At 41.6% G+C, this 14621-nt stretch overlaps 2 protein-coding genes across 14 annotated transcripts in view; both read right to left on the reverse strand.

Annotated features, from left to right (window-relative positions):
• Bru3 (bruno 3) overlaps nt 1-14621 on the reverse strand; it is a 347812-nt gene that overhangs the window by 213408 nt on the left and 119783 nt on the right. The window lies entirely within an intron of this gene.
• On the reverse strand, nt 10101-12881 carry LOC135160431 (major royal jelly protein 1-like). The gene is made up of 3 exons (XM_064116975.1): nt 12098-12881; nt 11614-12020; nt 10101-11385 (listed from the first exon to the last, which is right to left on the reverse strand). Exons 1-3 carry the CDS (start codon nt 12446-12448, stop codon nt 10905-10907), a joined length of 1239 nt encoding a protein of 412 aa, XP_063973045.1. The 5' UTR covers nt 12449-12881; the 3' UTR covers nt 10101-10904.

The raw sequence follows: 14621 nt of genomic DNA on the forward strand, positions 1-14621 counted from the left end.
CGGAAAATCCAGAATAATCCGTGCATTGCGCTCTTAATTCACTCTCGATACTAAAGTGAAAAAGAAAAATAAAATAGAATGAAAAAGTCCCTGAGGAAAAAAGGAGCTAATATATTGGTTTTGGTATCAATGTTTGCAGCTTGGGGGAGGGCGTGGAACCCAAAAAGAAACGGATCGAGGGTATAGGTGCAAACAAGAAACGAGAATATCCCACCCCACGTTGGGGCAGGGTGGAACTAGACTGGAGATCCAAAGTTGAAGGAAACCTGGGGAATTGCCAGAGGGCAGGGGTGTGGTGGGCGGCGGGTGGAGATGAGAAGCCGGGGGAGGAGAGGGTAGGGTGAAGGGACCGAGACGTACACAGTAGCTAGTCGATGTGATTGGCGTGGTGCCAGGGAGTCCTAACGATGCTTTTCGAAAGGAGCGAGATTCTTACTCCTCTTTGGTCCTCTCTATATCCAACAATGAGGTACCCAAAGATACTACCCAAGCCATACCACTACCAGCTATGGAATATCCTTGACGTTCAACCCCCAGTGGAGAGTCTTTGCCTTTGGCTTCTAGTTATAGTCAGTGACGCAATGTTGTTACCGCAATCACATTTTGGCACGATTCGGAGGGGTGATGATATGGGGATGTCTAATTCCTTCGAAATTCACTTCATTTGGTTGTTATTATTTTTGGCCTGAGGGAGTGATTATTAGGGACTACAATCGTTACCGTTATCATCAAGATGTCTTGATGCAGATCCTCCTTTTATTTGCTAAAAGGACAAATAAAAGATTTTGAGCGAATAAAATTCCGAAATTCAACATCTTAATTTCGTAATTTCGAAAGTAATTTTTTCCCCCAATGTAATCGTTGTCTCCAATCTTCTCAAGGAATCATCCCCCGGATAATTAGATGGTCAGAATTCAGCTCATCTCCAGCAAGAGAAAGAAAATTCCCGTATCTAATTTAAATTCTCAGCGTAAAAAAAAATACCGACACGACGATAAAATGAGACAGAACAGGGGGGAATGGAAAGTGTGCATCTCTGGGAAGAGAAAAGAGGTGAAGCGTGGATCGTGGCCAAACCACGTGCGGCCGCGAGATTCATTCCGCTTTACGTAGAAAGCCGGCCCCTTGTGCCCATCCCTACCCGACTATCCCTTGCAACTATATACCACCCACGGGAATTCTCTTGGTGTTCTACCCTACCTATGCTTCCTCTTTTCTCCTCTGGCACTTCTTTTTTACCTCCCTTTTGCTACTCATCCGCATACCTATCTGTATACCTCTGCAGCGTTGCGCTTTCCTTGTCCGCAAATCCGACTTCAGGAAGTGGACAGCTGACTCTCTAAAAGCATCCTACACAATCCCAAAGTAGCCAGTGACTTTGTCAGCTGTGGGGGATACATAATACATCAGTTTCTTCCCGAAATTTGCGGTTAAATTTTTGGATCGTCAAAAAAAAAATGCTCCTTCAATGGAATTTTCAATTTGTTCGCCGTATTCGCGAATGAGATGAGCAAGGACTGGTATCACAGAAAGAAAATTTAATTTCATATTGATAATATTGATGAGATAAAAATTTCCAAGCAGCGCATTGGAATGTCCAACAATGTGGCTCTCGGTTTTTCCCATGAACAATCCGAAAAAAGGGCCATCTCAAAGGGCTATTCGTCCGAATGGTCGGGCGGTAGCCAATGGAGAAAAACTTCTCATCCATCTTTCAGATTTTTGCTCAACATCAAAGACCGTCCATTAAGGATCAACGAGACATCCCTCCGGAGAGTGGAAAAAGCGTCTTTGGATCGAAATCCCCAACTCTAAGGATTGCAAACCTTAAGAAGGCAGGTAAAAAAGAGTCCGTAAAAAATGAATAAATAAAATGAACTGAAATATGATAAAAAAAAATGAGAAATGTAGAAAATAAAAAAATGTAACGGCTTAAAGTTGAGTGGAACGAAGTAAAACATATATATAGATGTACATGAATGTGGTATAGACATGTGGAAAAACGGAGAGGAAGAGGTTAAGCGGGTGAGAGAACGTCACCACGTATGAGAGGCATTGAATGATATAAACGGAAAAGGGAGGAATCAGGGAGATGGTGAGAGAACGAATGGGAGAGTTGCTTGGAGTCTCGTCTCGCATCGATCGTCACTCTCTTCTTGAGATAGCCGTGGTATCTTGAGCGCTTCTCGAGCGAATCAAAAGTTTTCCGCTCGTTTCCGATAATCTTCGTGTCCTCTGTCCTTTCTTGCGCATACGGTGCACTCCACTGATTTTGGGAATGGAATTTCATTCGGAAGGATTACATATGGTGACTAATTTTTTTTACATTATGAATTCCCAACTTTTATCAAGTTTCACGAAACAAGCAAAATCAAATTCCCACCTAAACAATTTCCCACAAATAACAATTATTAAATAATGTATATCTAGAATAAAAATATAAATGTGTTTTAAAAAAATGTCCGACGAGTATTCTGAAACGGATTGTCAAGCGGACATGGTTGACAAATGGTTCAACATTGAGTTTGAAATATTGGGGAAATTTTGAAAATTGCACTGGGAATTTGAACGTAAAAGTAATTTAATTTATGTGCACGCGATAGCTCCCACTGGAACGCCAAGTGCGAAAATTTCAAAGACACAATCTGTAATTTTGTTTGAGGCTATCTGCATCACGATGCTCTGAAAATTATCGCAAAATTACTATACAGAGTAGGTAACCGGTATACGCGTCCGGATGGATAACTGTAGGGGTGGCTGTCACGAGCACGCGCTCACACACCTCTCACAAACACACACACGTGTATATACATTGGCCCCAGTACAAAGGAAATTAATTATCCACGCGTCAACCAGACCATACCTCTGCTGCTGCATCATTTCCGTCTACACCCATTTCGATTCCACGATAGGATGTACACCCTTAGGCGGAAAATATAATTGGCGTTATACCGTTATTCCCCCGTTGAAAGATTGTGTATTCGTTGAAATAAGTTTTCATTGTGGGGGAAAATGTTATTCAAAAATGCTGAATTTTCGAATGTTATGGAACAACATTTGATATGTTGGGGGTAGGTTGGGATCTGCCAGCAGTTTGCGATGGTGAAAAAATTGGCTGGAGTATCAGTAAAAATTTGAAATTCTGAAATTCACCCGGGGGTATGTAACGGCTCATATGCCGTCACGTTTCAAGGCTTTTCCATTCTTCTCTCAACCCTCGCCCCTCATCCTCATATCGAATGCATTTTCCCAATTCATGTATGTATCCGTGGATCTATTGGCTATTGAATATCTGTCATGCGGTAACGATAACCCAGAAGATCGCTCTTGGAGTAACAACAAACCTGAATAAGGTAGCTGTATTGTCATAACGTGGAGAAATTTGAGAACTAACATCCTAACTTGAATTTCCGGATTAAAGGGAACAATGGAATTAGCAGCGTGAAAAGTGACTACTTGATACAAAAATTATGAAGTTGAAAATATGAAATAGCATGAAAAAATAAAAAGTTGACGAGGAATAATTCTCATTTTTCCTTCCCTCCATTTCATTTCTCGTCTGTGGGAAGTCTGCCAGCACAGCTACCATCTCTCTTATCCACCGGATACGATCCTGACCCAAAAAGGCCGGGTAAATTAATAAATTATGAAACTTTTCCCTTGGCTCACAGCCGAATTGCACACACTAGAAGCGAAAGGGGGCTTTACGGGATCCTGATGCCTCGCTTCCGATGCTTTTATGCGAAGAACGTCGCCAGTTACTACTATATCCCTTTCTCTACTAAAAGCGTATTCTATGTGGGAGGGAGGGTGGGAGGGAAACCGATGATACCCATTCCCAATAATTTTCCTCCCAAACATAAACCGGAAAAAAAGCGGGGGGAAAAATGAAAACTGTAATGCGAACGGAAATATACCGAGCATACTGTTGCATCCAGTGCGTATTAGATTTGGAATTGATGGTCCAACTCGATAAAATGACTTGGATACCAACCAGGAAGAGAAATAATATGAAATTATAGTGCTCGTGATTTTCTCTGCGCGCATTTCCAGTTTAAAGTTCCGTGTCCCTGTCTATCCCCGATTAAATCAAAATCACAACAGCTTCATATCATCCTGCAACCCCCCCCCTCCACCCCCCACTGCAATTATTATATTACGGATCACGTTGGCAGGTTGCGCCGAACGTCCACTGATAGGCCCCTCTTTCATCCGGTAATTAGCTCGGAGAGTAACCCAAGGATCTTATCACCTTGTCCGATCGACACTTCAGCCCCACGAGCGACGATTACATCGTACGGTAAAGCGACTCAATACGCCACACCTAGCCACCCCCGCCCAGCCGATTTCAACTACCGGGATGTGCACGGCACACGGTAGCCCTTAATTAATTAACACCGCTACCAAACAATAATTATCGAAATGGAAGATGCTATCGTTGGCTTATTTATTGGAACTCTGATATCAGTTTTATGGGCGGCGAAGGGGAGCCTCATGCTAACCTACAACAGTCCCCCCCAGCCCCTCCTGCCACCCGATACGTCCAACAATCCGGGGTATACACGACGATTTCCAGCATTTACAGCACACGGTACCGAACTCAAACCGATAGTGTATCCGAAAGCCCCGACGTTCCTAATTGATTCATAAATTAATTTGCCTTCGCTACAATCTCTCTTTCTCACTCTCCTCCCCTCTCCTTTCGCTCACCTCATTTTCCTAACTCCATACTGTGGCCCTGGTATACCTGTAGCCATCGTATTTACGGCTTTTAATTATAACACCCAGGGGTGTGTGTCTACTCCATAGATTTGAGCTGAAATTAATTTCGTCAATTCTCGGGTTGATCACTGGAGATTTGATGGGGTCAGCTGTTGGATAGTTTCGGACTGTGAAAAATTTTGAGCACGCGAATAGCAGGAATTTATCGTATATTCGGCATTTTCAACTTTGAAATCGCTGATTCGATGGTAACGATGGTATGCCCGGAGGATTTTCCCTCTCGTTTCGGCGACCCCCTATTCTCATAATCGAAGCCTCGCTATTCGAGTATGGAAATACACTGGGGATGGTGTGGAGACTACCCATCGAGTTGGAAATCGGCTGGGCCACAGGCTCGTTAAGCCGATACCGTCTGCACGCACACATACACACACACACACACACACATGGACGAAGGCCCCTCTCTCTCTCTCTGTCGGAAATGGTCACGTCTTTCTCTTATTAAGGGGCGGTTGTCTCTTTGCCCAGTGCTATACTCCAAATGTGACTCTTCGGTCACCCTTTGGCTTGAAATTCCATCGATATTAGGACCGGATATGGAATGACGACGATTGGTTACGCGGGATTTTTTTTTCCTTCCACTTGCAATTCCAACGGATCCTCCAGCGATAATTATGTGCCAATTAAATTTAACGAGTGTTCATTATTTCAGTGGGCAGAGAGGAGTGCACGTACGAATTCTCGGACCCCTCATCGAATGCCATATAATCCCTTCGGTTTTATTCCCTCCCCTTGCTCTTACTCGACAATCTGTCCAAATGTCCTCTTTCCGCTCACTGGATCTACTCGGTTTTTTTCGGGTGGCATCTCCAACCGTCGCCAACATCCCAGATCGAAATCCAATTACTTTTTAATATGTCCCAGTGAGAGCATTGGAATCGACTGCGAAAATGGGGGTGAGGGAAGGAGAATTGGAAGCAAGCGAAAATTTTTTGGTTTATGGGAAGTTATAAAATTGAAAGTTACGAAAAGTTTTCCGTGATTCAACAGTCATTTTCATTTTTTTTTAATGGGAACACGGCTCTATGGAGGGGGGATGAAAATTATGAGCACAAGAGAAATAATTTCAAGGATATCACAACATCTGTCAAGTGTAGGAAATACATTTCCCAATTTTTTCGACAACACTTGCACTATTCAGTACATCGGCTTGAACGGAGAGAATATATATATACATGGCATTAACCCATCCCATCCAATATGTACAAGATTTTTTTAGGGATACCCTTAGAGGTTAGGTGAGCCCTCTAATCAAATGGGCCGGCGAACCCGAATCCGATTCACTGGCTGAGCGAATCCGGCGAAGCGAGACTGTGGCACGGGATCCGCATGTGAATTCGCATTCTCAGCCATCCCCTTCCTAAATTCTCCAATTTTACGTATACGGGAATAGGAAATTTCCGAATTCACCCAGACCCATGTAACCCTAAGTGTATATTCCGTAAGCGGTGAATTTTTAATACACGACGTTCAAGTTGAAACACGAGACCGAGTGGATCGATAAAAACTTCATCATCTTCGCTGTAAAAACTCCTCCTCCTCCTGTCTTTAAGAAATCTCAATTTAAGACGATTAATTCGAGAAAACTATGGCATGAAAAAAAAATATTTATCAGTATTTTTTATCTCGTGGATGTTTCTATTCTTATTAACCTCAGGAAAAATGGATGCAATATTTTTATAAATCAACCAACAACCCTCACCCCCCAGTATGTCAAAAACACATGTCTCAACATCTTTCTTCCCCACCCTAATTTATCTAGTACTATTACTTACAGTATTTTGCTGTCTCCCCTCATGATAAATGCACTGTAATGGAACTCTGATTCCTAAATATTAAGTTTTGAAGACTGAGGTTGAAGGAGAGGGATGCTGAAAACTTTGTCAGTTCTCAAGGCAGATGACGGGAGGGTGTGGGGTACCAATACAGAGAGTGACCACTAAACACCTAACAACCAACAACAGCAGCCAACATCGAACACCGATAAACCAACGAAAACTAAACCAACCACATGTCACATTGTAACAAAACTCAGCGAACAGTGAAGACATAATCGAACAATGTAATCGATAATAAAATATGTTTACAAGTCATTGGCATATTAATAGCCATGGCACGAGATCCTGGGGCTGAATCGAGCCTCTGGATTCCTGAGCTCTGTCCCAAGAAATTCAGAGGCCCGATGCTAACCAGATCCAATGGATTGGCCGTTGTATATTCATTTATAAAAATGATAAACGTGTGTAGCGAATTACAAGGGTTCGTGGACAATAAAGGATTGACAGTGACAACAAAGTGTGAACAGAAAAAAATAATCAATAGTGAACATGAATAAATAAATATATCAAATAAAATAATGACACTTTTGAGAGACACCGATTATGGGAATGTTCTTTTTTGTTTGAAATGTTAACGTACCACATTAAGTACATTGAGAACGTGGTTCACGCGGAGTGGTTGAGTTGTTGTTACATTGTGTGTTGTGGTCGTGGCAAGAAGAAGAAGAGATGGAGGAGGTGTGCGGCGCCCCCGGCCAGCCGGTCGCCCGTCACACCCTGAAACAGAATAATATCGTCAGACTTCTGATGAAGTCACAGTGATGGCAGCTTTCTCCAATCATACATTTAAATCCTAGATTTTTAACATCAATTGATTTTGATAGGCACAGTTAAGCATATTTCCTTTGGTTAATCCTCCTCGTCGTGAATCACTTGGAACGCGTTTAGTACTGATGTGAGTAAATTGGAAGGATCGAACACTATCGAAGTGCCTGTATGTTCACTATGATACCTCGTATCGCTTAAAGCGGTTTTAAAAAATTTTAATTACAGAGAGCCCAGAAATTCTGCTGTTCAATTTTTCCTTGTTCTGTCCAACTGGAACAGTGTCACAGAGCTAGTGAACCAGAAGCTGCAATTAAATTGTTCAACTAAAAAGATTAAGTATTTAGAAAGTCGAAAATGTCCTTTGCAACTGTAGTGCGAGAGCAAATTCTTGGATTTTCTTGTCAACTGTACAATCTTGAATGTTCTGGAAAATCGGAGAATTGCACAGAACTCTCAGGAGTTTTCTCCAGTTATCAGTGAAGCCAGAGAAATTAACAGATTCTATTTGAAACTATTTCTGTTGTCCTCAAACCACTATCTGTTTCACTCCGTCAATTGGCTGCATTGAGGGATTCGCTGGCGACATCCGTTTAGGCAACAGATTCGCATCGGCAATCTAACAGTTTCAAGGGTAGTCACAAGCCTCGAGGACAGTAAATTAGGCGCTGACCAGACTCGCTGACAAACGCAATGCGCAGAGGAAACACGTGGCCGCGGGGAATGACCAGCCTGAACAAGGGGAACGATCATCTGGAATATGTACCACATATGTATGTATACATGAGCATAAACTACACCGGAGTGCATCCACCAGTGCAATCTCACGTGTGTTTATATACCTGGAGTTGCCGTCCCCTCTCCCTTCTTCTCCGCGACACTGTCAGCCTGGGTATGCGTATGAATTATACAGTCGCTTTAATAAAGACGCCCATTGCAATTTCACCTCCAGGAAATATCCCCCTCGTGAGTTACAGTGTGTATATGTATACAACGATACCAGTGAGAATGCAAGCGTCGCTGCAACGCTCCATCTTCTTTCTCCAAGGGCTAACGACACTAACCAAACTTTCATGAACGCCATCATGGCCGCTGTACACCAGTTTCTTTACATCTTTTTTTTAGGGCTATTTCATGGTCTATGACATAATCTACTTGATAATAAATCTGATATTCTTCTCAGTTTTTGAATTTTATTGCATCACTCGACCTCAAGAATATTGCATTTTGCCACAAAAATTGAAATAATATTTTTACAACCAAAATTACGTAAAAAATCCTATTTCTGGAATCTATGTACAGTATAAAAATTCAAATTTAATCTTAAAACCGACGTAGCGTATCATTCAACTCTCTGGGTATTCGTTTAAAGTCACTCTCAAGAATTCGAAACGTGTCTCGGCAATAAAAGAAAACTCGTCCTGTCTTTTCCTTTGCATCGTTTCTCGGGCTTCGTGGATAGAAGTGGGGGGGGGGGAAGGATATCATTCTACTCTCCTCAGGATTTCCAGTATATTACGGAATCCCAAGCAGATGAGGAGGGAGGAAGATCTCTTGTCCTGTTTTTGAGGGGTGGTATCAGTGCCAAAACACCGGTAGTTATGTATATTAGGGGTTGTAAAACTGATGCAAATTTATTTAGGAATTTTTCATGCTGGACACTCGTAAAGTTGCTTTAGAAGCACTCGCCTCGTAAAACGCCTGAAAGTACTCAGGATTCATATTCTTTTTTTTTTTCACTGGATAACAAAAGGAAAATGTAGTAGAGACGCCTGAACGAGAGGGTGAAAGGACTCATTTCCGGTTACTATCGCATCGCCCGGGTAATTCCACGTGCCAACCCTTAACGGTTACGAGTTCGATGGTGGGATACGTGCTTTTGCACGTGTGTGCCGTTTATCGTCACTCGTGGCATTCAACTTCCCCCTCCCTCCCTCTTCACCGATCCCCTCAATAGGTCGTCTATATTGTACTGACCCACTCGGTTCTTCTTCAAGTACTCACCTCACGGGCGCAGTTTTGCTTAAATTTTCTTTCGTGATATCGAACCTCTGCTGGCCGATAATACGACAACGTTTATCGCCGGGGATATTATCCAGATACTCACCCATAATGCTAGTTTCCCATATCCCCTCCCCCCACCCCGTTTAGATTCAAGATAGTCGCCGATTTTCTCGTACTTGCTGGAAAATTCTGGTGCAAATCAGGGAAAACAGGGGAAAATATAAACGATAAGATCGTCTTGTCATAAATTTTCTGGTGGAGTTGATTACAGAGGAAATTCCCTTGCGGGTTTGAGAAGTTTTGGAACAATTCTGATTAGATGTTCAAATTATACCACCATGATTCGTATTTTCGTGGGTGATAAGGGGTGGGATGAGTGGGGAGGGAAAAGGGAGGCTTTCCAAAACATTCGAGTCTGGGGCGACGGGCCTGTCAGGCACAGGCTTCATCGTTACATTTCAAAAGGCAGCAATGAAACGGTTAACTAAATTGCTACATACCTCCTGTCACTGCCAGCAATCCTCGCTCCCTCTAAATCCCTATATGTTGGACCATTGTCTGTCGTTACTCACTGCATGTGAGTTGTACTAGTTTAAAATATTTCGAGATTTATCTATGGATTTGTACGAGTAAACCAGAGTCAAAGGAATTAGAGATGTTGTGATAATGAGGTGTACGAGAAGTTGAGGAAATAAATTAAGGATAGAGAAGAATAATTAAAAAATCTCCTTATATTCGTCGCTGTACGGAGACATCCGGATAAATGACCCTGACCCCTGACTTCGTGTCTAGTTATTTAATTTGTAATATTGTCCATCGATTCCCTGAGAATGTTGAATTTCACTTCAGTAGGTGTCTATTCATAGCGATCGACAGCTCCTCCACCCACTGATAACTAGTTATTTTCTTGATACGATTAACATGCAGGTATGTGCTCACTGTCAGCAATTCCTGTTCTTTCACAAGTCCACTGCACTGAGAGGAAAAATTAACTCTGCTGAAAATATTATTCTACTCAAAAATATCGAGGTAATTGGATATAATAATATAGGGTACGTGGAGCCAATTTATAATTTGGTGTAAATAAATAATTCATTGTTTGCCCGGTTTTGAAGGAAAACAAATCAGCTCAAACAGCTGGTTCGGGGAAAATTTTTTGATTATTATTAATTATGATATTTTACTCGTGACTATGTACTCGAATGAATATGTATTCATGTACCTGATTAGCTGATGAAAACTCGTGGAAAATAATCCTTTTGAGGGAAGAAAATTTTGTACAGGTGAACATTCACCTTTTCACCAGAGTTAATTTCCGTTTCCAGTGTATGCCATATTGAACCATTTCCTGCCATAACGCGTTGCATGTGAGCTCTACTCGTTTGAAATATCCCGACATATATCTATGTATTTGTACGAATGATTAAAAGGGAATCATAAATATAATATCCTAATTAGGTAGACCGAAAATTGCGAACATTTTCTAACATCAGGAAAAAATAACAAGGATTGTTCTTATATCCGTCGCCATGTCGAGACATCCGGATAAGGGCCGTGACCCCTAGGTTCACACTTCGTTCCATTGATAATATCGTCCACAGATCCCATGATAATCCTGAAATTCACTTCAGTAGGTGTTCGCGTCATTTTTATTGTCTTCTGAAGTCTATTCGTATTGAACCAAAGTTCCTCCTCCCCCTGGTAATTATTTATCACTTTGATACCACTGACATACTGCAGGGCATCTTCATCGAACGCAAGAATCTCAATATTATCTTGAGTGAATGGCCGTTCCATACTCCAACAAGCTATTGCCGTGAGTTGAGCTAGTTGAAAAAATAGAACACCTTTTCGTGATGTCGCCTGAACCCCAGCTTGGCTCTGTCGTTTCACGATAGACTCGAAGATCAATGGCTCTTGAAACTCGCTCATCTTCAATGTATCAACACTAGCGAACTTTTGATGATAACTCGCCAGTGAATTAAAGTAGAGATATCTGGAAAAAGTTAATCGAGAATAGTCGAGATTTTTTTTTCCACTTTTTCCCCTCAAACTGCTTTTTCGAGCAATCAATTTTTGATGGAATCCATCAACAGATATTGATATGCATATAGCTATTATTGGAATGAATTTCCGGGGATAAATGAGAAATTGTGGAGCTGCAGAGTAGCAGAAGAGGAAATAATATAACAAAAAAAAGTGAAATAAATCGTCGGTTATGTACCTTTGATGGAAAAATCCAGGAGGCGATAGGGACATGCCTAGGGTGCCATCAGTGAGGTCAAATGATTCTCCAGCGATTGTTATATTCATACCATCGGGATCGGGACCAAATGCGTTGCCACGTGTATTATTCACCCGCCAGGAGCGATCCTCCTGGAGGTTGTAAATCACGAGACCATTTTCACCAACATCAGCGATGTAAAGGTAAGCGTCATCGCATGTATCACCGAGTTCAACGATCGGCGTAACCAGCGATGCTTTTCCATCGAATGTCTGATCAGCTGGGACAATGTATTTGTGAATGAGACGATCCGTGAAGAGATCGAAGATCATGATCTTGGTCGGGCATATCGGTTTATCCTGGACCCGGCCGACATCGACGAACCACAATCTGTTGCATTCGTCGATCTACATAAATTGAATGGAATGGTAATGATCGTCATTGTTATTGGTAAAGATATAGGAAATAATCTGTATGGTTTTACCGCGAGCCTGTAAACAGAAATGAGTTTGTCGCAGTCGTTGGGTGTATGCCAGGACCAGTGAGGATAGGGAGTGAGCAGAGGACCCCCAGGGCCCTGAAGATTGGTTACCAACGACAGGGTTATTGGTGTACCCTCTAGCCATTGGGGACTAGTTACAAAAACACGACCGCTGACGTCCACATCGACATCCTGGGTGAAAGGATTTTCCGGGATATAACTTTTACCGGTCAGCGCTGTATTTGGCCATACCCAGTCCAAATATTTCCACTCGTATAGAACACCGAGGCCAGCACTTTGCACTGTATTCACGATACCAATGAAGAAGATAACTTCATTCACAAGCAATTTCATTTTTTCTATTAATCAAATATTATTCCAGAAGATGTTTTTCTTTTTTAATTATGAATCGAGAGATTCTCACTGGATATGTTATTTCCTGGGCGAATGCAACTACACTGCATGAGAATTTTTTCACTGAGCTAGGTCCTATCGTGTCCCGTCCCCCACCAGGTTAACATGGACCATGGGTACTCCTTCCCACTCGGAGGTTTTAGAGACTTTCTCAGTGGGATAATCTCCAATCACCGCTTACCTTCGGTAAAATGAGTTGATTTGCCAGTTTTTTACGTTTCTCTCGAGATGGGAAAATGCCAGTATTTGGAACGGTGACCTTCTTCATAATCTTCATATTTCAAAACGTCAAGGATTCGTTCTCATTTTGTATTACGTACCAAGGATAATTCTGGCTGTAAACACATGGTTAATTGCTTCTCCACTAAACGCGTAGGCATATTAATATTCTTTCTGAGAAACTAGATCTTTATCGGAAGTAATTGAGGCGACTCTTTGGATAATCCGACAATGGGGAATCATAATTGTGTTCACAGATGTTGCAATGTGATAGTGACAGACCCGATTGAAAAGGAAAAAAAAACGTGTTGTGTCGCACTATTTTTAATTGACAAAAAAAAATCGTATTTTTCAAGTGACAAAATCATCAGGAAGTCGAGTGCTGAAGCTAGAAGTTATGATTTGTTTAATTAGTTGTCTAATCAGACATTGAATTTAAATTTCAACTATTCGATAAATAGGTCGACCGCCGTTATTGACAGATTGATTAATGAAGTTGGCATAGGCCTTCAATTTATTGAATAAGGATAGTAAATTCTGGTATATTTTCTGAACTGGCAATCTTCCCACCTCGCGAGCATTAACAATCGGCGACCGTGAATAATCGTATCAGTTTATTTTTCCTCTCTATTATATGCTTGTTGCGCATTGAGACGCAATAGAATCCAGTGTGACATGTGCTGGACTGTCGTTTCGGTAGAGTAACCCACTAACAACATCAAACATGTGAATATTCGTACACACCTTCGAAATGCCATTCTCCCGGTGAACTGACACGCTCGACTTCACCGATATCCGGACAGTATTGGCTATCGCACTTAGCGATGTTGCAATGCCGTCAGTATTCGTGAATTTTCAAAATCACCAATGTCCAGATAAAAACAAAGCGAGAAAAGTCAGGTCAACGTCAAGTGACTTTTGACTTGGACTGCCTCAGCAATTGATATGATGAAATTTCGAGAGGCATTTTGGTGTAATAATATGACAGGTATATAATTGTCTCAATAAAAAATCCATCGTCATGCAATCATGCGATATTAATGGGAGAAGGAAGCTGGACTCCTTCGAAATTCCATTCTGTTATGGACTAGATCAATCAATGTTGTAATATTGTTGAGAAATTTTTAAGTAGCAAATTTAAAATCAACAACAAAATAATGTCTTAAAATAAGGGGATCAATGTTTAAATTGATACATAAAACCTTCAATTTTCAAAGATTAAAATTTCCTCAGAGTCATTTCAGAAATTTACGTCAAATCATTGAAGTAGATTATAAAACAAAATGAAACTGGTAACCAACTCTCAGAAAATCAGTGGATTGAACCGCCGCCTAGGTAACCAATTATCCTCCCCATAATTTAAATTTTCATTGTTAGTCATAATCCACAAAGCATTAGAATAATGTAGCGCGAATGGCGGGTGCACAAGGTGACGCGCAAACAAGCCAGACATCGTAAGAAATAAAAAAAAATTGCGAATGGGAAAAAGAAAACAGTAATCACATGAGCACACGCTGCACCGAGTGAGGCGGAACTCATGGGCGGTTTGTTGGCGCGGCGTGAGAGGTGATTTCCCACAGTTATTACAGTGAGCACGCAACGCAACCATAACCGGGTGGTTCTCGCTTTTCATCACCCGCGAAATGCTGGAAAGGAATTTAATTGTTTTTTTTTTCACTCCTGATATGTCTCTATGGACGAGGAAACTGTACCGGAGAGAAATTACGTTGGGAACCCTGACGTGAGGGCGCACCGTGGTATGTGTGGTTTCAGCTCAAACTCTCTCTGGAGAAGTTGGTCCTGTTGGATGATAAATCACCTACTGTAGAAAGTCGCGATTAAACTGAACCCAAGAAGACAAATGGTTAGCTAATTTCGATTTTAATGCAAGCTG

Source organism: Diachasmimorpha longicaudata, chromosome 1, assembly GCF_034640455.1.
Source record: "Diachasmimorpha longicaudata isolate KC_UGA_2023 chromosome 1, iyDiaLong2, whole genome shotgun sequence".
Classification (NCBI taxonomy): domain Eukaryota; kingdom Metazoa; phylum Arthropoda; class Insecta; order Hymenoptera; family Braconidae; genus Diachasmimorpha; species Diachasmimorpha longicaudata.